The sequence below is a fragment of the Silurus aristotelis genome (assembly GCF_946808225.1).
Source record: "Silurus aristotelis genome assembly, chromosome: 7".
Taxonomy (NCBI): Eukaryota; Metazoa; Chordata; class Actinopteri; order Siluriformes; family Siluridae; genus Silurus; species Silurus aristotelis.
This window is the reverse complement of record NC_139580.1, coordinates 9,549,841-9,575,230: the sequence shown is the minus strand read 5'-3', so window position 1 is coordinate 9,575,230 and position 25,390 is coordinate 9,549,841. Positions and strand designations below refer to the sequence as shown.

General features: G+C 40.7%; 1 protein-coding gene across 2 annotated transcripts in view; it reads right to left on the bottom strand.

The window, feature by feature from the left end:
- nr3c1 (nuclear receptor subfamily 3, group C, member 1 (glucocorticoid receptor)) overlaps positions 1-24,552 on the bottom strand; it is a 54,944-nt gene extending 30,392 nt beyond the window's left edge. Inside the window, exons 1-3 of one of the 2 annotated variants that reach the window (XM_083547015.1) lie at positions 21,560-23,090; positions 20,600-20,775; positions 18,334-20,433 (exon numbers count right to left, since the gene is read on the bottom strand). In XM_083547015.1, coding sequence (XP_083403141.1) covers positions 18,334-19,460 — 1,127 coding nt within the window. In that variant the 5' untranslated portion in view covers positions 19,461-20,433; positions 20,600-20,775; positions 21,560-23,090. Of the gene's footprint in view, positions 1-18,333; positions 20,434-20,599; positions 20,776-21,559; positions 23,091-24,075 lie in introns of those variants that run through there. The other variant, XM_083547014.1, reaches the window with a different exon arrangement.
- Between the last annotated feature and the right edge of the window lie 838 nt (positions 24,553-25,390).

Below are 25,390 nucleotides of genomic sequence, written 5' to 3'. Positions count from 1 at the left end.
AAGTCGCTGTAGATAAAGGCATCTGCTAAATGCTAAAAAGGTACATGTAATGTATATGACAGAGGACTTGGCCAAGTACAGATTTTTAGAGTTTCAAATAATGTTTTTCTTTCATACCAAAAATATAATCTGGGCAACAAGCAACACTTAGCCAGCCAGCCAGCCAGCCAGCCAGCCAGCCAGCCAGCCAGTCTCTCTCTCTCTCTCTCTCTCTCTCTTACACACACACACACACACACACACACACACACACACACACACACACACACACACTATACATATACATTTACAGTAGATTAAATAATTGCCATGTTTGCTTTGTTGGATGTTTGTATCCAATCTCCACCCTGTTGCACAAAGTCTGCCGCATGTGTGTTTCTGGGGATTTCCAAATGGCCAGCGTGTGTAAAAGGGTGTGTGTGTGTGTGTGTGTGTGTGTGTGTGTATATACATGCTATCTTTTTTGCCTTGCAATGAGTTGCCACCCCAGGCTCCCCCATGACCTTATGCATGCATGCATGCATATATACAGTGGGTACGGAAAGTATTCAGACCCCCTTAAATTTTTCACTTTTTGTTATATTGCAGCCATTTGCTAAAATCATTTAAGTTCATTTATTTTCCTCATGAATGTACACATAGCACCCCATACTGACAGAAAAACACAGAATTGTTGACCTTTTTGCAGATTTATTAAAAAAGAAAAACTGAAATATCACATGGTCCTAAGTATTCAGACCCTTTGCTGTGACACTCATATATTTAACTCAGGTGCTCTCCATTTCTTCTGATCATCCTTGAGATGGTTCTACACCTTCATTTGAGTCCAGAAATTTTTGATTATACTGATTGGACTTGATTAGGAAAGCCACACACCTGTTTATATAAGACCTTACAGATCACAATGCATGTCAGAGCAAATGAGAATCATTAAGGTCAAAGGAACTGCCTGAAGAGCTCAGAGACAGAATTGTGGCAAGGCACAGATCTGGCCAAGGTTCCAAAAAATTTTTGCTGCACTTAAGGTTCCTAAGAGCACAGTGGCCTCCATAATCCTCAAATGGAAGACGTTTGGGATGACCAGAACCCTTCCTAGAGCTGGCCGACCAGCCAAACTGAGCTATCGGGGGAGAAGAGCCTTGGTGAGAGAGGTAAAGAAGAACCCAAAGATCACTGTGGCTGAGCTCCAGAGATGCAGTCGGGAGATGGGAGAAAGTTGTAGAAAGTCAACCATCACTGCAGCCCTCCACCAGTCGGGGCTTTATGGCAGAGTGGCCCGACGGAAGCCTCCCCTCAGTGTAAGACACATGAAAGCCCGCATGGAGTTCTCCAAGATGGTGAGAAATAAGATTCTCTGGTCTGATGAGACCAAGATAGAACTTTTTGGCCTTAATTCTAAGCGGTATGTGTGGAGAAAACCAGGCACTTCTCATCACCTGTCCAGTACAGTCTCAACAATGAAGCATGGTGGTGGCAGCATCATGCTGTAGGGGTGTTTTTCAGCTGCAGGGACAGGACGACTGGTTGCAATCAAGGGAAAGATGAATGCGGCCAAGCACAGGGATATCCTGGACGAAAACCTTCTCCAGAGTGCTTTGGACCTCAGACTGGGCTGAAGGTTTACCTTCCAACAAGACAATGACCCTAAGCACACAGCTAAAATAACGATGGAGTGGCTTCACAACAACTCTGTGACTGTTCTTGAATGGCCCAGCCAGAGCCCTGACTTAAACCCAATTGAGCATCTCTGGAGAGACCTAAAAATAGCTGTCCACCAACGTTTACCGTCCAATCTGACAGAACTGGAGAGGACCTGCAAGGAGGAATGGCAGAGGATCCCCAAATCCAGGTGTGAAAGACTTGTTGCATCTTTCCCAAAAAGACTCCTGGCTGTATTAGATCAAAAGGGGGCTTCTACTAAATACTGAGCAAAGAGTCTGAATACTTAGGACCATGTGATATTTTAGTTTTTCTTTTTTAATAAATCTGCAACAGTGTCAACAATTCTGTGTTTTTCTGTCAATATAGGGTGCTATGTGTACATTAATGAGGAAAATAAATGAACTTAAATAATTTTAGCAAATGGCTGCAAAATAAAAAAGAGTGAAAAATTTAAGGGGGTCTGAATACTTTCCGTACCCACTGTATATGCATATATATATGCATATATATATATATATATATGCATATATATATATATATGCATATATGCATATATATATGCATATATATATATATATATATATATATATATATATATATGCATATATATATATATATATATATATATATATATATATATATATATATATATATATATATATATATATATATATATATATATAGCGAGAGAGAGAGAGAAAGCGCGAGAGAATGTGAGAGATCAGAAATACTAAACGGACCTTGTCTATCCTCTGAAAAGAAAATTACTTTAATCACTTAACAGTTTATAATCTACAGATATACAGCACACATTTAATTCCCTTTGGGCTTGTCAACGCGATCAAAATATAGCTCGAGTGCTGCTTAGAGCACCATCTGTCTGATCACATGCCCCAGCAGCAGACGTCACGGCCTTAACAGGTCTGTGCACCCGTAGTCACATATTAGACTCTGGACGTCATGAGATCTAGGTCAATTAACAATTACACTGAGGTGCGTTTTGCCAGCCAGACAAAAGGCCTGACTCACAGCAGCGCTTCTTTGCCTGGTCATGCCTCTGTGCTTGTTTTAATCATAACCGATAGGCAACTGAACTGAGCCACCACCTTCCTTTAATAAATGAAACGTAAGATACTGTTTCTGTGTGTAAGCAATGACAAGACGTGCCATTGCCATTACAAACCAGCTGCCTTCTTTTCCTCAAAAAACCCTGCAATTCAGAGCTCGGATCACTGTAAGGTGGTCTGAAGAAGAAGCGAACCACCAAAACATGACCTTGCCAAGACAACAGCAGCTGAAGCACTGGCTGTGCTCTGTAATACATCTGGAATCTCCCTATTAATCAGTGAGCTACTGTTTTAGTTTAACTGGTACAGCTTACTGTAATGTTACACAACAGTAAAACACTAAGCGCTGATATTTTAGACCGGACTTGCATAGGGTGCGATGATAAAGGCAGGACAGGCAGCGTGCAAAACAGTATCCTCCCAATAACGCCTGTGAAAAACTCAAAGCTTCCACGTTTGGTTCATTTTATGACATTAGGCCACGCTTCTATTTTCACAAGCGGGACGATATGAGTCACGGCAACGGATTCTTGAGGCTGTCTTACGCTTGGAAACTAGTGTACCCTCGAGAGTGATCACATTTGCAGCCTGTTTTTTTTCCACTGCAATATCTCGGCAAGGCGCAGTGCACCAGAAAAGGAGGAAATGGTTATTCCCTGAGGTGAAACAAACTAAAAAAAAAAACTTTAACATCATTGTAGTTTTGCATTAAGTTAGACATTATGATTAGAACAACATTGAGTCTAATGTATAAAGTGCAACTTGGGAAAAATACTTGTCAGAAAAATCATGTCGTTTACAGGTAAACACTTTGGCATTTAATTACACTAACGCTCAATGTGTCGTGTCTGAAAGGGTGAGTACGAGGAAGAGATTATTTTTTGCTGTAGGATTCCAGTCTTTAATACCGAGGTCGATTTCATTACTGGAATCATTTGAAGCCTCTCCAGTTTACACGTGTCCTTTCCACTAACCACGAACACCTACAACATTCATTATAGCTCCACTTTCAATCCCCACTTATGCGGGATCAACTATATTGACCTTATTTAACATTTTTCCACATCTATCATTGCAAAGTATTATTATTATTATTATTATTATTATTGTTATTATTAGTGGCCAAGCACTAAAATTGCACAGACACTATTTTGCAAAACTGCCAAATCATTTTCCTATGAAGGTCCAAAACTTGCTTGGACTGAAAGTAAACTTGGACCAAATTGTATCATTTTATAATGATAGTTGCCATGGGTCCAATCATTAAAGATTACACAATCTAGAAATTAATACATAGAAAATATTACTCTGTAATCTAATGCAGTTTTACTTTCAGTTAAAATGTTTTCTAATCCAATCGAATTTATAAATAGAACAATATAAACAGAAAAACCATCCCAATTATAGTACAATAGAGTGCAATGCCAAATACAGCTATTCATGCTATAAGAAATACAGGCATATGCTTGTAGTATTGGTGGCCTCTTAGAAGAGACGTAAAGATGATCCTTTTGTTTTTTGAAAGTTCTTCAAATTTGGTTATTCAAATGTCTACTCAATGTACAGTTTTTGCAGCTTAATAAATAAATATTAATAATGGATGTTAATTTATAAATAAAGATTAATTCAGTTTAGCTTAAAAAAGAAAAATGTAAATAAATGTTAAATTATATTTCTGTATTAGTTTTCCTCTTCACATAAATAGGATGTTAGGCCAAATAAAAAGTCACTGGGGGCCAAAAGTTTGGGGAAACTCCACTCAATTGTTATTCTACCTCTAGCAAGATTGTCTACTGCAGCCCATAAAACTGTCTGCTAAAAAGTTGTGAAGTTTGGCACACTGATTGAGAAAGATCTAAGGAACATTCGGACCAAATTTGGGGCAAGTGCTCCCAACACATGGTGCACATATAGCGACACTATCAGTTCAAATTTAATTCTAATTTTAATGTAAGTCATGTTTACATTAGTACAATTTTGTCAATTTGAAATTCAGACATTTGTGAATTCGCTGGATGAGGCTGATTCTGCCTAATTAGAATTTCAGGCATCTTGGATTCTGTCAAAAGCTACACTTTATCCTCCACTTTTTAGTGTATTTTCACTCATCCTGAATTCTTTCTTTCATGTTTGACAATAATAATACGGAGAAGAAGTGGAGAAAGAGAAGAAAATATCACAACCATGACCAGGTTTAGAATTTTTTTATTAATTCTACTAATAAAAAAATTCTCGGTTCTCAAATTATTGGTGCTTTCCTAATAACAAAGGGTCTCACGTTACCTACGTTTTTCAAGTCCTAATTATGACTTAATTTCTCCTAATTCTCATATCAGTTAAAGGAATTTTACTAAAACTAGGATGAAATATAATAAATTCATTTGAAATCTTTTTATTATGTAAAGGAAAAAAATTTGAATTGCTTTTCAGATCCTCTAGTGTCTCTCTTCAGACTCGAGGCAGACTGCTTGGCAAATCTTTGCCTGTTCTTCCTGACATATCTGCAAAACATCTCTGAGGCTCTGAATAACAAAAGATTCACTGCAAAAACACTGACATCTTTCTTTAGCTTCTTTTTTTTTTCTTTTGTGCGGTTCAGACATTCAGCCTTGTGTTTTAGATTACTATCAAGTTGCAGTATTTTTGTATTTTTTTGTCTCAAGACTGTGTCTTTGTCACAGCTACTTTATCTCTGAAATTGTAGCTGGACCGAGGCAGCGGGAGTCTGTTTGTGTCAATAGAATAGGCAGGATTTCCAACAACTGATATCCAAAGGTTTTACTTCAGCATATGAACTGCACCTAGTTGAATTGTTTGTGAAAGACCAGTCATCGTTTGTAAGATGAAGAAAATCTAGGTCAGCCTTATGCAATAATCAGGTCACTGAAATGCCTTTGCAGCAAAATTACACTGTATTTCGTTCATTTTTGAGTACAGTTAGTGGGAGCTGGAAGAAATGGCGGTTTCATCGTTAGCCAAAAAGATACGGGAAACCAACAGTGCATGTACACACATGCATGCGCTCACAAAAAAAAACAAAAATCAGACACACACAAGCGCACGCACCATAATTGAATGGTATGAGCTGTCAACCAACTGTGAAGAAAAGGGAAAGCAGGTTAGACGAGTTCCACCAAACTAAAGACCAAATTCCTTGGTGTACATCTGGCAGAGAACTTAACACCAGCTCAATCACCAAGAAAGCCCAGCGGCGCTTCTACTTCCTGAGAAGGCTGAGGAAAGCCCATCTCCCTCCCCCCATTCTAACCGGAGACCATCGAGAACATCCTGAGCAGCTGCATCACTGCCTGGTTTGGGAACTGCACCGTCTCATATTCGCAAGACCCTACAAAGGACAGTGAGGACAGCTGAGAAGATCACTGGAGTCTCCCTCCCCTCTATCACAGACATTTACACCACACACTGCACCCGCAAAGCCAACAGCATTGTGGACGACCCCACAAACCTGTCACACACACTTTTCACCCCCCTGTCATCAGGAAAGAGGTTCAGAAGAATTCAGGCCTCACATTCATACTGTTCAACAGTTTTTTCCCTCAAGCCATCAGGTTCCTTAACACACAGAACTAAACTGTACAACACACACACACACACACACACACACACACACACACACACACACACACACACACACACACACACACACACACACACACACACACACAACTGTGTGTTACTAACCTATTACAACCTGAACTCAACACACACTCAATACTCATCTAAATCTATTCCACCACCCATATTATATTTATATTATATTTAATTCACATTATACTGTTTACATGCTGTTTTGCTGGTTTTGCACTACATTATAATATTATAAAATAGGTTTACTGGTTGGCAGTATTTTGTATTCTGTGTTTTGTGTATCTGTGCCACACTGTCTTGTGTTGTTTGTCTGCACTTTATATGGCAAGGACACTTACTTTAGTCCTGAGCTCTGTGTTCTGTATGTAGCTCTATGTTGTGTGTTGTAGCTCTATGGTGGATGTTGTAGCTCTATGGTGGGTGTTGTAGCTCTATGGTGGGCGTTGTAGCTCTATGGTGGGCGTTGTAGCTCTATGGTGGGCGTTGTAGCTCTATGGTGTTTAATGTTGTCTCATTTCACTGTGTACTGTGTCAGTTTTATATGGTATAAATGACTTCTTGACTTGACTTGTTAAACTGATGTACCGTATGCATCAGTTGTGGACAGGAGCAAAGTGTTTTGTACATCAGGAGACTGGAACAATAAACTGCATCAATTATTAAAACATGCACTGTATGTTTTGGGACACCTGAATTTTCCAGCCATATATGGTTCTTTCCCAAACTGTCACCGTGTGTGTGTGTGTGTGTGTGTGTGTGTACAGACGCTCCCCACTTTACGAACATTCACTTTATGTACTTTTGTGGATACGAACAAACCTGTCCTCAAATTGAAATTTGTTCGGAGTTGAAAAAATACTTCCCCATTGAAAATACTTACAAATGGCATTAATCCGTTCCAACCCTCAAAATGCCACCCCGTTTTTATGTTTCATGTTATTAAGTTAGGAAAATAAATTTCTAAATAACAAATCCTGTAAAAAAAACAAACAAAAAAACAACAACATAATAGAAAGAGTATCTAAAGATATAACAAGGTTGTATACAGTGTATTTACCATGGAGGAGACGACTTGAGCTAACGAAGACTCTTCGTGGTGGAGGTGAAGGGTAGAGAAGAACGGCGGAGGAGGAGGGAAAACTCGTTTTTTGCTACTCTCTTTATCACCACTGTACACTATGTATCCCTGAACTTGTGATTTTGTAGTTTTTCTTCTTTGCTTATCTTCATTTTCGTCACAGTCTCCGCTTTCTGGCTTCGCCATCTAGCAGCGGCATCTCGAGCTCGTACCTCAATTGTTTTGTTCGTGTAACAAAGCAAAAATAAATTGGCCGAGTGACCGCTCGTACCTCGGAAAACTCGTACATTAATGCACTCGTAGGCCAAGTTACCACTGTGTATGTATATGTGTATATATACAGTACAGACCAAAAGTTTGGACACACCTTCTCACTCAAAGAGTTTTTTTTATTTTCATGACTATGAAAATTGTAGAGTCACACTGAAGGCATCAAGGGCTATTTGACCAAGAAGGAGAGTGATGGGGTGCTGCGCCAGATGACCTGGCCTCCACAGTCACCGGACCTGAACCCAATCGAGATGGTTTAGGGGTGAGCTGGACCGCAGAGTGAAGGCAAAAGGGCCAACAAGTGCCAAGCATCTCTCGGGGAACTCCTTCAAGACTGTTGAAAGACCGTTTCAGGTGACTACCTCTTGAAGCTCATCAAGAGAATGCCAAGAGTGTGCAAAGCAGTAATCAAAGCAAAAGGTGGGTAATTTTTAAGAATCTAGAATATGACATTTTTCATTTGTTTCACACTTTTTTGTTATGTATATAATTCCATATATAATTCCACATGTGTTAATTCATAGTTTTGATGCCTTCAGTGTGAATCTACAATTTTCATAGTCATGAAAATAAAGAAAACTCTTTGAATGAGAAGGTGTGTCCAAACTTTTGGTCTGTAGTGTGTGTATATATATATATATATATATATATATATATATATATATATATATATATATATATATATATATATATATATATATATATATAAATAATATATGGGGCTGCTTCGCTTCACTAAATTTACCTCATGGTCCTAAAGTCTAGACTGTATGAAGCTCAGAACAGACTAATGAGCCCATGATAGATTTAGTTGGAAATAATCTTTAAAATCTCACATTCCTGATCTGAACTCAACACTAGGATTGTCTTTATTGGTGATTTAAGAGACATTGTATATTGTACAGATTTTTGGATTTAACAGTTGAATCACAATCCATGTACCTTTGCCCAGACATGTCTCACATCAGTACAGTCTAAATAAAGTCCACCAAAATCAAACTCCAACCTTTAGAAAAATTTGAAATGCTCTAAATAAATGTTGTCTTTTGGATTAGTACGCCAATTTCAATGCTACAGGCACTACAGGTTTTCATTGTTTTCTTCAGTGCCATGTTCTGCTGTTCTGTCTCACATGGAAACCCTAAAGATTTGAATGCCTGCCAGCCTTTAACAAATTTTGCGCAGGAGCGCGGCGTTTTAGCATCAAAGTCTGTTCATGCGGGTTACTGCACAAAAATAATGCACAAAAATACAACTCTTTCCCCTGAGCCAATAAAAAAAAAACATGACATGAATCTGGAAAATTTCCACCATGGAAAATGTTCCTTTTTCACCCGAAAGTGAGATGAACAGAGAATGGTGAGATTTGGGCTTTTACAGTAACCACCAGGAGCGTGTTAAGGAAATAAAAAGATGCTTCTCGTCAGTTTCACTTTTGATACAGAAAGTAAAATGAGAAGGTGCATTTTGCTAGTGAACGTCATCCTGCCTGAAAGCCGATTTTTCACACGAAGCACCTGGTGGTTACCGTAAAGCGATGCAATTATGCACACTATAGTTTCTACCTGATTTCAATAGAACGCTTCTCTGCCGGAAGCGCACGCTCATCCTTCTGTGAACCGGCAGGTCACATGACCCTCCAGAAAATATATAACTGTTTTTGTAGACACCTGACCATAAGATTGGATAGATAGGACACTATAAATGTGACTGACTGAAATGTGTATTCTACAAAAGTTTTATTTAGCATAAAAGTAGAGCTAAACAATGTGACAAATATATCACAATTCTCTTAGATATTTACATTCATCATTTTACAAAATATTTATTATAAATTATTTAATTTATATAAAACAAAAAAGTGTAAAAAAAAAAAAAAAAAAAGTACTGTGTATTTCTATTACACTGGAAATACTTAACAATACATTATGTAAAATATGTAAAACTGCATTCTTATACCTTAAACCCAAACCTAGAAAAGAAAACCGAAGGCAAAAAAGTATTATCATCTTCTTCTTCTTTCGGCTTCTCCCATTAGGGGTCGCCACATCAGATCATCCGTCTCCATACCCCCCTGTCCTCTACATCTGCCTCTTTCACCTCAACTACCTGCATGTCTTCCCTCACCACATCCATAAACCTCCTCCTTGGTCTTCCTCTTTTCCTCCTTCCCGGTGGCTCCATCCTCAGCATTCTCTTACCGATGTAACCCATGTCACTCCTCTGCACATGTCCAAACCATCTCAATTGGGCCTCTCTCACTTTGTCCCCAAAACGTCCTACATGCGCTGTCCCTCTAATAAACTAATTTCTAATCCTGTCCATCGTCGTCACTCCCAACGAAAACCTCAACATGTTCAGCTCTGCTACCTCCAGCTCCACCTCCTGTCTTTTACTCAATGCCACTGTCTCTAAATCATACAACATCACAGGTCTCACCACAGTCCTATAAACATTCCCTTTCACTCTTGTAGATACTCTTCAAAAAGGCAAATAAAAGTAAAAAAAAACAAATCAGTTGTTTTCATTCATTTGTTCAAATATATCAGAAAAAATTTTATGTCAAAACACACAATCTGAAGCGGCAGACTCGTGATCGTGACTATAAATGTGAAGTTTCGCCGTCACGTTTAAAGCGATGAAGGTGAAACATGATCGGTAAACATCACTGACCGCAGCAGTCCTCACTCCCAATCGTCTAAGATGTACGCGAAAGTGTGCACAGCATTGCATGCGCATTGGAATTGTGGGGCGTTTCCTGTTTGTGTGGGGTGATGGTGATTGATTGGGTGTCCATAGCAACGGCGTGCGCGATTTTGCGTCATCGATCTCTTCGCTTCGTGCTGGCCAAATTAGGTATGAATCTGATGAATGGCGTAGGAGGAATATTCAAAACTGTGGTATATTAGCCTCATTTCCTGCTGCCAGATGATGACTCTAAGACAGTTAAATGAAAATTATGCTTGGAGATGATGAGAAATCATAATATTTGCGTCACAAAGTAATTCATTATTTGGGCATTATGTAATAGCTGTGATGGGCCTAACATTATAAATATATTATTTTGGGGGGGGTTTGATATCATTCAGCGCAAACAGATTAAAATAAAACTGAAAGTTCAGTTGCTTTTGTTGATTTCCTTTATATTTTTATATGCACCCTGAAACCCTGCCGGAGAGACTCGGCTTTATGGTCCAGTTATCACATTTCTCCTCAGAGACCTTTAAGCTAATGATTCCCCATTTATGTGCGCTTAAATACAACTCTACATCTCTGTCTTTTTCCACAAGAGTCCATGTGTTCGATCGGTAAATTCGGTTGAACGCTTTTTAATGCTATTTTAAGACACTTTAAGACCCGTTTAGGACAACCGTTAAAGCTAAGAGAATAAAAGCAGGTTTTCCAGCCCAAGGAAACATTATGTAACAGTAGCAATGGTAATGAGTAACGGAGCCCTGATAATCAAAGTTACAATTACAATTTTGGCTGTTGGTTTTCTCTGCCTTTTTTTCTCCCCACCAATCAGCTCTTTGCTCTCGTACTGACAACAGCTACCAAACATGGAACATGGTGGCTGAAAGGTCTTCCTCGGACGTGCGAAATTGCAAACCGGCGTTCCTGCTGCATCACGGTGTGGTGTAACACGCTTGGAGGAAAGCACTATCCGTTATAAAAACAGGTCTTTATGAAATTTGTGCTAAGCAAGCTAAAACATGAATGATTAAGACAGGGGCACACCAGTGTATGTATTTGTCCTCGACTTGAACTATAAGAGATCCAACTTCAGATCCTTGTGCAGAAAGGCAGCTCCATGAAGATATGGATTATATGGTTTGGAGTGGAAACTCTGGAGTGGCCTGAACTCTATTGAACACCTTTGGGATGTATGTGAACACTGACTGCACCCCAGGTCCCCTCACCTCACCTGCAACAGTACCTGACTTCACAAACACCCATATGAGCACAAATCTCCATAAGAACATCTTTCCAGAAGAGTGGAGGTTATTATAACAGCAAATGGGGACGAAATGTGGAATGGGGTGTTCAGTTTAGGAGTTAGCTGAGTTTAGGACGTTATGCATGGAAGGATATTTTAAAAGGAATTGCAAATTGAATTTGTGGACGCATACCGTCGGACATAATCCAAATGCTTTCTGCTTGCGGCCAAATTTCAAATGGAAAGGTCCACTTGCAGCTGTATTTCCCGTGTCTTACGAGGTATGGCCGTGTCATATTTAAATTATTTTAATGACCGCGCTCGCTTTTTTACCTTCTCCGAGTCGTGTATGTAGCCCACCTAATCTCAAATAAAACCGCGATTCCATTCACGTTCGCGTTTCCAAAACCTTAAAACGGTTTGCATATGCATTTCCGAAAGCTGTCAATCAAGTGTCAGGGGTGGGTCTATATTATTGGGTGCATTTGCATTGGGAAGTGATGTCACTTCCAGTCAATGGCCAATAGGGGAAATGCCAGGAATAGTTTTTGTCATGGCAAAATCGCTTATTACTGGCATTCCCGCTGTTGGCCGTCGACCGTGAGTGGCATCACTTTCCAATACAAACACGCCCAATAATATAGTCCCACCCCTGACACTTGATTGACAGCTTTCAGTGCAAGGCATAGGAAATTTAAATGCAAAAGGAATTGCGATTCCGTATGAGTTTTGGCGAGCTCCAAACGTAGAGAAAGTGAAAAAGCAAGCAATTAATATTTCTATTTAAATATGACATGGTAATAACTCGTAAGAGACGGGAAATACGGCTGCAAATGGAAATTTGGCAGCCGCTGTGCGATCGCGAAAGCGCGAACGGAAATGCAAGGTTTGCGATTCCTTTTGAATATTGTCCGGAATATCCTTCTATAATCATGTTTCAAAAGTGTGTTTCAGTGTTCCACTGAAACCGCGTCCGAACACACTTTCAATATCGCAAGTCTAAAGATTACTGGATGTCGTATCTCACACCTACACTTTGACTTTAGCAGCGTGCTGCACATTTATTCCTTTGTTTAAGAACTTATTTCCAATGAATGCTTTTTTCATACAAGAGATTAACTTGCACAACAGACTAAGATAAAATGGCAGCTTTTTCCTGTTGAAGGATTTACAGTATACCCAGAAGTTTGTAGCCATAACAGATATTAATGGGATTTTTTAAAAGTGCAGTAAAACTGTCTGCGAGGAATATTCAGGAGGATATCCAGCTACATAATTGTGAATCAGGTGGCTGTGGTTTATCTGAATGATCACATGCAGCATGTGCAGTATCGCTTCAAGTGGAAAACTGTCAGACGGATTACAGTCCAAAGTTCTGGTTTGTGAACTGGCTGGAGGGTGTTAGAAGGAAAAAGGGGGGGCGGCACAACATCTGTGGGTGTGTAGTTGGCAGAGGAGGACCTGAGCAGGAAAAAGAAAACGAATAGCAAGTAGAGAGAAAGAGAGAGAGAGAGAAAGAGAGAGAGCGAGAGATCAAACCAAATGACAAATTATCTATGCAGATGAAAAGGGGAGGCGGCTAATGGCCATCACAGGCGCCACACGTGCACCTGATTCAGGTGGAAGGGGAAACAAAAGCTGATGCCTCGGAGCGTTGGCACAAATCGCACTTGCACGCATGCAAAACCAGTCTGGCTTTTATTGTGTGCGTGAGAACTCGGTGTCATCTCTAACCCCATGCCAAGCCACTAAGCTTCTGAGCGAAGCCTAGCCTGGCGTTAAATGTCACGCGTGTACAGGCTCACCGGCAAAAATAAAACAACACAAAAAACCTGACTCCCGCTCGAATCCTGCGCACCAAAAAGGCCGGATAATCAAGCCCACATGAACACTTAAGATGAGTCCACCCTTCTGTTTCACCATCTGTTGCTGCTGGCCGTGAGCCGCCACACGACTGCGACTGCTTCTCTTCAAAAACCACCGTCTCCTCTTCACTTTACGACACATTTACAGACTGTACGGCTTTTAAAGGGCCGCACGGCCGTCCTCTTCTACAGCGGTTCCGATTTCCAAACCTCGCTTTATTTTTAGATGTTTATCAAAACACGGCTCTGCGATGGCTATTAAAAAAACGGAGGAAGCTAAACAACCTTCACACATGGTTGAGCCATGCAAATTATCAAGCGCAGTAAATCTTGTATGTGTGTGTGTGTGTGTGTGTCCCTCCAGAAAAATCTTAACTCTCACCTATATTATATGATACAGTGCATAAATCTCAGGCAAAAAGAAACCGCATGCTGCTGAAACACTGAAACCGTGACACAGTTTTCGCTCCACATCAGAGAACACGATAATCCTCAAATGTCGCAGTAACACAGTTTGACAGAACATCGACTTCCTGTCCTTTTATTGAAATGCAAACTTGTGTTCAATGAACATCAGGATACATTATGGATATTGAGAGAAATTCGGTACGACCAATACATCCGGTTCATTGCGCTGTACGTATGCTGGAATTTTATTAACTATTACAAACTTGGATTTGATATTAAGCTTGTAATTTGCTTGGCCAAAAAAACTAAACAGGTAATTCAATTTATTCCTTTTATTTGTATCTCTGAATAAACCCCATGATATTACAGCCTGGTGGGCAGCTTTCGATATCGTTTTTTGCGCCAGAATAACTGGTCAGGCCCCATTATTTCCTCATGATCACCAACAATCTACAGTCAGCGCGATCGACAATATGATGCTGTATAATACATGATCTTACAAGCCTAGTGATGTAAAAACCTGGAACGTGGCAGCAATCGATTCCAACTAGCGTTGTGCTTATCCACTGGCCGATATATTCCTGTCAGAAAACCCTGACGGTGACTAGCAGCTACAGCTGACTTGTAACCAGAATCGAATGACAAAACTCGTACGCAACATGCCTCACGTGTCTTAGTGAATGAGGCGACTCGATGCCAACAGAATAAAAGACTTGTACAGTCCTGAGGCACGGCTAACAATAGTTATAGAGATGCTTGGCGTTTTCAGGCATAAGTCCACAGCATGGTAAGAATGACGTCCGATTTAACAGAAACAGTCATATTTATTAATGCTCGGTCCAAAATCTGAGTAAAAAGACGTGGGCTTTTCAGATGTCTGCCTGATATTACAACAATAAGGGAGCAGAAAATCATGAACGGCAGGGCTAGACTGTAAATATTGGCACTCTGTAAAAGTAGTGCTATGACAACTGATACAATATACGATACGATTCTTCTTAAGTTATGTTGCGTCACATTAGTCACGTCTAGCCACGCCTGCGATATCCTGCTCACACACGCTGGGTGGAGCGTACACACCTCCAAAACCTTGGGCGATACTAATGTCAATCAGCTGTAGCTAAGAGACGCTAGACCTAACAGTTTTTGTCACATGCTTGAACATGTCACTGTTAAAATGTTTCACACATTGCGAATATATATATATATATATAGACCAGACCAGACCAGACCAGACCATTCCGTAAGAGCTGCAGTTTTGAAGATGCTCTGACCCAATCGTCTAGACATCACAATGTAGTCCTTGTCAAACTCACACAAATTCTTACGGTCACCCATTTTTCCTGCTTCAAAAACGTCAACTTTGAGGATAAAATGTTCACCTGGTGCCTAATAATATCCCACACACTTACAGGTGCCTCGATGAAGAGATAATCAGTGTTCTTCACTTCACTGCTCATAATGTTATAATGTCAATGTTATGGTCGATGTACATATATTTTCAGAACGTATTCAGACCCCCTTTACTTTTTACAATTTCCCTATGTTGCTGTCTAAACTACAATTGTTCAAAAGGATTTTTTCTCCTTTATTAATCTAGACTATTTTTTACCGCAAAATGACAAAATGACACAGAATTCTCAAAAAAATAGGAATTTCTCATGTATTTAATTATTCAGACCCTTTCCAACCACACTTCCTAATCACATTAGAAAACTTCGTAGTCGATCCCAGTTTTTTCTAAACCGCAAGTGGACCGATTTCTACTGACATCGGCGAAAACTAGTCTTTTGCCTGCACGGTATATCATTTCTGTTCGATATGAGATTGTTGCCCACTCTGGCTCGAAGCTAAACTCTGAAGCTTCTGAAGGACCCTGCAGTGACTGAATTTGGTATTTTTTGTGGGTGTAGAAGAAAAGACTAAACTCCCACGCTGCAGCTTTTTTCACATTGCGGACACGGTGCACTTTTGCAGCCTGATCTACGAGGCTGCGCTGCTACCTCACAGATTTATAACCCGAGCTGCTCGAGGTGATGTTCTGCATGCTACTTTTCTTCTAGCTTCGTCTAGCCGGCTCTCTCATTGCCGGAACATGAACGTCCTTTGCTTCGGAATTTCCAAAACTTCGACATATCGGTGTAGATATAAATAAAATCCCGGTGTCTTCGGCTTCGAGGGGAACTTCACCCGTAGCTTTTCCTGAGTAAATCCTGTGCAGTCATTAGCAAACCGGTCACTGTTTTTTTTTTTCCTAGCTGCTTCCTCGTTGGCACTATGTCAAAATTCCTGGTCTACAACTCCCCGCTCTGGTTGGGAGACTCGCACAGGCGCTTTGGCGTTTATTCTCAGCCTGACACGGCTCTGTGAGTGAAAGGGTGTGTCTGGAATGGCCTGCTGCCTGGCAGTAATGCAGACGCTTCCTTGCAGTTGATGTGACTGTTTAGTTACTGCGCAGTTCAAACAATGAACTCGGTGTTAAAAGCTGTTTTTGATTCATGTTCACAAAAGGTCAGTGTGTGTATGCTATCGACAAAATAAATTCAGCTACTACTACTAACAGATGTCATGTCTTTTGGCCTCGTATTCAACTCCACAAAGGAGTCGAGACGCCTCGATGCTAACGGGACGTGAACGGCACGTGATTTTAAAGACGACGCGTGGCTAGCTAGCTAGATATTAAATTTTCCTGTAACTGTGTGGCAAGTTCAATTCGTTTTGAATTGAGCAGATCAGTGATTTATTAGTGATTATTTCTAATAGGTGTTGACCTGAATATGAGAAAAGACATTGTACTTTTCATACCTCTCCCATTTTTGCTGTACCATCAGGTCAGGAAATAATTGCTATGGCGAAACTGTCGGTTTCAGTACTGTCTAACAGCAGGGGATGTAATGACATGAGTTGCTATTCTGCATATACAAAAATGAATTACCCTTAAACAAACTAAATAACAACAATAATAATTACTAAGAAAAGTACTAAGTTGAAAAATGACAAAACATTGTTGCAGAAACTAATCCTTACTATGGCTAGTCTATAAGTTTTGGCACGCTCAAACAGCAGTGGATGTTGATAATTCTTCAATCGTCCTTTATCATAGAGAAAATAATATCCCTAAAGAAATCCAGCACAATCCACATAGTAGGCAACAAACTGAAACTGAATTTGCCTCCTTTGGCGTCCGAGTGATCCAGAAATCCCTTTCGCAGTCTCCGTTTTAGTGGCTCGACACCAGTCACCTGCTTTATCCTCCGGTCGATCGGTAATCAGACCGGGATAAACGTAACAATATTCTTGAAATGCACTTCTGCTGAAGGGAAAGTGTACTGACGGCGTAATCCTGCTCTGTGTCTGGCCTGAAAGCTGCCAGAAAATTCATTAGCTTCAATAATAATGCGAGTAATTACAAGGCACGCTGATTTATTTAACAGTGAAGCAGCTGTATTTTTGTTTTTCTTGCTCGTATCCCTGTAAACAGTGTAGCACGCAGAAGAGGAAATAGGGAAAAAACCGTTTAGCATCGGAGCTCACCGCCAGAAGCATCGGAGCTATCAGGAGCGAATAACGTACGTTTAATAGGATACGCACAAATATCAAAAGAAATGTGCCATAACTCGTTAGCGTGAGAAGCACCAAAACCTCCATTACAGCCGTGCGAAAACAAGTGTGGGTGGATTAAAGCTGATGAAAAGTCGAGGTAGGTGAAAAAAGGTTGGCAGTGTTTACATCAGAACCCACTTTTGTCTGCTGTCTGACCTCTTTACTTCCTGGCTACATGTTTGGTGGAAAAGCACTGAGCGTTTTTTTTTCTTCTTTTCAATTTGCCTTAACATTTACCACACATACCAGTGTATACTGGTTCGGGCCTGTTTTTGTCTGCAAGACATCTCAGTGGGCGTGAAAAAAAAAATAAATGAAACGCAACGATTGGAACTTCACCGAAATGAACATCTGTGGAGAAGCTACAAGAGGCACTTCTGCTTCTGACTGGCCAAACATTTAGTTTTGAACGTGCTGTGCTTGCGAGCGCGAGGTAAACAATGACGGTGAGCGCGCCAAAGTGGCATCCAGCCATGTACAGATGATCGTATCGTGTGTTCTACTTAAGGCATGTGTCACATTTTCAACCCTCTACTTATATCGAACAACTTCCAGGGCCAGCCAGTCACTTCTAATCAACTTTTGAAAATACCACCAAACATCACCTCAAAAACATGAATCACTCTACATCAGATTGTGATCCGATTTGTTTCAGCGCGTTACAATAGTCTGGATCATTTCTCAAGGCTTTGCTTTACAACCTGTTTTTCTCTCAATGCCCCGTTTCAACGCATAAAGCATCCGGTTTACGTTTTTCCATCTACTGTCATAATGAAAGCAGCACAGCGGCTTTAAATAACAAGCGGCGCAAAAAAACCCTCCACCTGTTCTTACCTGGCATAGTTGGTGCTGAAGGTCTGGGTGGTGTTAAAGCTGTTGCTGGCCCTCTGCAGCATGGCGTTTGCGTTTCCGAATCCCCGTCCCCACTCGTCGCTGGTAGCTTGTGGTGTGTACACGTTAAAAACAGGTTTCTGATCTTTCTGCTGGTTTCCGCTGGACACTGGGCTCCCAAAGTGGTAGCTCTGACCGCTGGAGGTGCTGACGCCGCAAATGGAAATGGAAACATTCCTGGCCGGACTCGACAGGTCTGAGGACATCTGACAGAGGCTCCTTCCGCTGGCGTTCTCCTGCTTTATTACACCCTGGGTGCACAGCTGGATCATGGGCTCCTTCTCCTGCTTGACCACTACTCCCAGGCTGCTTGTTAACTGGCTGGATGGAGTCGAGCTGTTGGCACCTTTGACGTTATTGATGTTGGTGGTGGTGGTGGTGGAGGTGGTGCTGGGGCTCAACGAGCCAACAGACTTCAAGTCCTTGTCTGAAACAATGACACCTAGCAGAGAGTCGTCGGTCAACGTGGGGAACTCGTCGTCTCCCACGTAGAAACCCGTGGGCGACTCGGGCAAACCGAACTCCTGAAGGATGTCCATGGTGTTTTCACCAAAAAGCTTGGGGTTACTGGTGTCCATATCTTTCCCGAAAGGATCCTGCTCTAGATCCACTTCACCTTTCCCCACTGGTGAGAAGTCTTCATTTCTAAGGTGGTACAAAGTAGGATCCCCTCCTCCGATTAAGGAGTCCACAGACGGCAAGGAGCTGTTGAGATCAGCGATGCTGGCCTCCAGACGTGAGAAATTGTCCCCCAAACTGAAGAGCCCCAGGGAAGACTGTTGCTGAAAGGATTGAGACCTCATGTCTTTCCCGTCCACAAAAAGCTCCAGGGGGGGTGGTAAAGTGATGGTGATATCCTCTAGAGGGGGTGTGTTGCTCACGCCATTGGGGAGATCTCCAGTCACAGGCTGCAACAGGGGACTGACAGGAGGCACTACAGTGGTTGGGGCGAATGACATGGTGCTGCGTGCTCCGTTATGCAAAACTCCCTCAGGTGGGCTCTCGCTGAAATTCAGCGTCATCAAATGGTCATCTCTCTTCGAGCCATTCTTCACACCTCCCGGCTCCATCGTTCAGCGCTGCAGAGGAACCCAGAGAAACAAATTTCCAACTCAGTAGATTGTTTTTAGATGCTTTTCAACTAGAAAACATGCAGTGCCACTGATTAACTTTCTTCCATAAACACTTTTGCCTGTACCACTGAACTGCATTTTAACTCCAGAATTATTGGCACCCTTTCATTGGATTTCGCAATGAAAATTTTTACAAACTGATTTACAAATTCCACCAAAAATATGGAAGCGACTTTACAATGTAAAATTACTATTACATATGATTAATATTGAACTTTTTATTATTAAAATGTGAATTGTAAAATTATTCTGGAAAAAAAATAAAAAATCAAACACATCAGAACGCCAATTAAATCATAGTGACATCAATGCAAATTGAGAAATTGTTCGTCTTAATATACAAAATTTTAAATGCATTACCTTCAAACAATCATGAAATACTCAAATCAAAAAATTAAAATAATAATAACAACTAATTAAAAAGTTCCAAAACCTCTTTGAACAACTAAACATTTATCCAGATTAAGAATAATGAGGGTCAGATATAGGATGGTCTTGAAGAGATGATTAGGAATTCAGCATGCACGCCTTCACAATAATCTGATTGCAGGACAGCTTGAAGTCAGAGGGAACTGCAGGAGATATGACCTAGGAAATAAAAAACCTGACAGCCTCGCCTTCTCAGGGGTGCCAGTAATCAACGAGCTGCAAACTTATGCATGTGCGCATACAGAAACAATACACTTGTTTGAAATGTAGGATATACAGTATCATCTGTAGCTCAGGAAAATCTGGTTAGTGAATGAATTCCTATGCATGTGTGTATACAAATATGTATCACACGTATATATAAAAAAATCCCCCCTCCACGGACACACACCTGATTGAGAAAATTACAATTAAGTACCATTATCAGTGCTAAATGTGACAGTTAGGTCTATTTTAGTATTAAAGACCGAATTAAGGGGACCTTCATTCATTCATTCATTCATTCATTTTCTCCCGCTTATCCGTAATTCGGGTCGCGGGGGCAGCAGTCCAAGCAGGCCCCCGCCTTCGACTGCTGCCCAATCCTCACAGCACCGTCCCTTACGGTCCCTCCCACAGGTGGTGAGCCCACAGGAAGTTAAGGGGACCTGACGTGTTTAATTAATCCGATCTGGAACGCTGACGTGTTTTTGTCTTGAAACAAGAAGTGCATTACAACAGCCAAAAGTGTGTGAGACATGCCACGCCCCGACACGCCGTCTAACCTGAGTGTATCTCGGTGAACTAGCTGTAAGGTGGATAACTGAAGAGTTCAAAGAGTTTACTGTAATTTCTGGACTATAAAGCGCACCTATATATAAGCCGCACCCACTGAATTTTTATTTTAAACATAAATAAGCCGCACCTGTCTATAAGTCTACATTGAAACTAATGAACTTTACACAGGCTTTAACGAAAGACACGTTACACAGGGTGTAACAGGTGAAATATGTTGCGCTTCCTTTAAGAGCAGAGCGGTATTTTGGGAATAGCCTGCTGCCGCATTTTTCCGGTATTACTGCATGTGTGCAAGACTGAGGAATATGTCCTTATTATTTTCTGATGCTCATTTCTAAGTTTCTTTGACTAACTCGTAATGCTGTTGACAAAAAAAAATAAAAAAGCACGAGTTTTGGAAACCTGTCTGTGCTTATATGATTTCTGTTGCAACTGGAGTTATCGAGCTCTCCCTTCACCCAGACTCAACGCGCTACAACGGCTTGTATCTAAACCGTAGCCTACCAAGAAAGTCATTGTTCACTGTCTTCCTCCTTCCTTTTACAACTATTTCTCTCGGGGGTTTATCTTTTGGCATCGTCTTGCGTTTAAGAAAAATGTTTCTTCTCCCGATGCCGTGCAGCTCAGAACAGAGGTGAGGTGCGTTTTTTTCGTTTACGTTCGGAAATTTTATTGGTCTAATGTTATAGGGTTCAGTTTTTTAGCTTGAAGTTCGTGAAACCGGGAAAACCCAGGAAAAATTCATAAATAAGCTGCTGCGTTGTTTAAGCCGCGGGGTTTAAAAAAACTTGGGGAAAAAATAGCGGCTTATAGTCCGAAAAATACGGTACATTTCTTTCTTTTCTTTTTTAAGCATTTCTCATCCCTACCCGTTCCTGTCCCTTTCCTCTAATGAGGGTGCCATCTATTTTAAGACAAGGTCTCAAAGCTGAATGGTATTTTGCAGAATCTTATTGATGAAGTTCTGGTGGTGTATAAATGAATTCTCAATCAGCCTGAGGTAGCAATGATCTAAACATTGAGACGCATGGAACAGAATAGTGCTGTTAATGATGCTGATGGAAAAGAATACAATATATTTATAAAAAAAATTTACATTTGGATTCCCGTCGTTTCGTTTGTACAAACAGTACTTTCGGTTTAATTTCTCGCTGGCAGAAGGGCAGCGGCTCGGAAAATACATACGCACACAATTGAGCTGTTCAAAGCGTTTTATTTCGAGCTGGGATTCGAGTAGAAAGAAAGTCGGTGGTTACTTTAAGGCGTGTTGTTTTTCCAGGGGAAAATAAAACGCACAACCTTTCTCTCACAAACGATAACGTTTCGGTTTATAAACGCGGACACCTGTTATCTCTTTATATATTTCTGGTAAATGCAACAGCATGCAAATGGAATAAAAGAGTGCAGACGTCTTTCTGGCAAACACAACGGGTTTCACATGAAGAAAAAAAAATTTTAAAAGAGAGAGAGCGAGAGAGCGAGAGAGCGAGAGAGAGAGAGAGAGAGGATAAATAAATAAATCATCCAGATATAAATTTATCCCTCCTCTCATAGTTTCCTAATCGTCACATCACCCTAGAGTAGAGATGCCCTAACTAGGGTCAGTGGCCAAAGTTGGCCCGTGGTGACCTTTAATTTTTCCTATATGAGAAAAGGGGAAAAAAAAAAAAAAGGTCGGAATGGCATTTGGAAAATCGTTTGTAAAATAAAGACCAGCTTCATGTCACTTATTAGAGGTCACTGAATTGCTACTAGGTACGGATCATTAGGTGATAGCTATACCCTAGAAGGCATTAAACTCTCTTGTACAAAAAACTGGATTGTTTCGTATTGCACTAAGTTTCACTGAACTACAACTTTGGAATTAAAAGCTCATTAGTTAAGTGGGTCATGTTTTATAAAACCATAAAGGAGATTGGCACAATGCGACGTTCATTTTTCAGCCCACGTCTCTATCGAGTTTGATTTTTGGCACTTTGTCGGAAAAAACTTTGGGCACCTCAGACCCCATGGTAAAGCAAAATGGGCGGGGCATATGCAAAAACGACGGGTCATTTAATTGAATGTACTTCCTAGAAAAGACTAATTCTTCCAAAATCTAATATAATTATGTTACGATGTTATAACAATAAAACAACTAAATAAAGCACCAAACACCCGTTCTGATTTATTTAATCATTAACGCCTGATTACCTGCAAATACACACCCGACTCAATAACAATCCCACAAGCAGATACAAAGAGCCGTCATAAACCCGAGGAACACACTGCACTGGGACCAGTAAACAAACGCAGTGATCTATAATCCAAACCTTTGCTTCGTCACACAATGGTATAAATCAGAAGGGGAAATAAGGAGAAGCTTCATGTCTCTCATTAGGTCACTGAATCGTTTTACTGTATGAACTCAACTGTACAATAAACTGGATTGTTTCTCATTGTACTGGAAGTTTCAGAGTCATGTTTTGAATTTATTTCTCAACATCATGAAATCATAACGGAGAGAAAGCGTGGCAGCTTTCACTTAAAAATTCAAACTCGACAAAATGCGATTATTTTATTTAGTTCCTTTGATTTTTGTCACGTTATAATTTAGTGTATTAAAGGTTGTAGCTCAGTGGTTGAAGCTCTGGGTCCACCTCTGTCCTTATGGAAACGCAAAAGGGGGCGGAGCGTATGCAAATTACACAGCATGGGGGGGGGGGGAGATTTTAAAATCGTGTCCCGAAAAGACAGAAGGACGACAGTTGCTGATTTCTTCCTAACTCTAATACTACAATCTAACACTTAGACTAGGACCTGCACCTTCACACCTCACTCATTATCTCTGAGCCTTCACGCTGATACATGAGAGTCCTCACACACCTCTGAGATCTGGAGGAATAAAGCAGTCCTATAGTCCAGAAAAACAAGCTAATGTGGAGGATTGAGGGGTGTAGGGGTGATGTTTATGCACTGTATAGTACACTAGAAGGCGTTTGGGACGCAGCCACAGGTCACTGATCGTATGTTAGAGAGGCCTGCTGCTGCTACCACACACACACACACACACACACACACACACTGGGGTAAATAGTGCAGATGTAAGCATATTAGTGATTAAAACATACACTCCTGTAAGCTGCACTGCATTTATTATGAGAAGGTCGAAATGACAACAGCAATGTCAGAGTGTCACTGCCAACGCAATGCAGCCAGGCTAAGCTAAGCTAGGCTAGGCTAAGCTAAGAAGCACCGATTTATTTAGGGCTAAAACGAAGCAGAAATGCGGATCAAAATTCTTCTCGTCGTAAAAATAAACCGGTCTTTAAAGAAAGAAAAAAAGGTGCCGAAAAGCAAAACATACCGCACGTAGTTTAGGATCCTGGTGTGTTTCGGAGCATCATCGGTCATGGTTTTGTTTTATTTGTTGTTATTTCTTTTTTTCCCTCTTGCTGCTGTTGTTGTTGTTTGTAATGTTGCTCCCTGTTAGCCGTTAGCACCAGAGAGCACTTCTGCTGCAAGTCGCTCCAACAAACTTCACAACAGCGCCAATGAACGAACACACACACATAAACACACACGCACGCAGAAATAATCCTTGCGCTCAAAATATCCCGAAGAGCAAAACGCGATTCTGAATATAAATCAGTGTGTGTATGTGTCTGAGAGAGAGTGTGAAAAGACATAAAACTCCAGGACTCCTGTGCGGACTTGTGATCGCGGACAGGCGCTAACTTTACCATCAAAAACATTCAAAATGGAGATTTACACTCGGAGCTGCGTGTTTACGACGCATACCGCCACCTACAGGCAAAAGCGCGTTATGACATCTGCGCACACATCTCTGAGAGAAACCCGAGCCGAGAAGTTTTCCGACTGCGCTTACTCTCGGTCACGTGACACCCACTGGCTATGACTAGCATGCGTTTCAATAGTGTGTGTGTGTGTGTGTGTGTGTGTGTGTGTGTGTGTGTGGTATCAGTCAAAAGTTTGGACACACCTTCTCCTTCAGTGGTTTTTCTTTACTTTCAACATCACACATTAATACTGAAGACATACAAACTATGAAAAAACACACATAGAATTATGTAATCTATCTATCTATCTATCTATCTATCTATCTATCTATCTATCTATCTATCTATCTATCTATCTATCTATCTATCTATCTATCTATCTATCTATCTATCTATCTATCTATCTATCTATCTATTCATCCGTCCATTAATCTATCTATCTGCCCGTCCGTCCAGCCGTCTATCTATCTATCTATCTATCTATCTATCTATCTATCTATCTATCTATCTATCTATCTATCTATCTATCTATCTATCTATCTATCTATCTATCTATCTATCTATCTATCTATCCATTCATCCATCCATTCATTAATCTATCTATCTATCTATCTATCTATCTATCTATCTATCTATCTATCTATCTATCTATCTATCTATCTATCTATCTATCTATCTATCTATCCATTCATCCATCCATCCATCCATCCATTAATCTATCTATCTATCTATCTATCTATCTATCTATCTGTCTGTCTGTCTGTCTGTCTGTCTGTCTGTCTGTCCGTCCGTCCGTCCGTCCGTCCGTCCGTCCGTCCGTCCGTCCGTCCGTCCGTCCGTCCGTCCGTCCGTCCGTCCGTCCGTCCGTCCGTCTATCTATCT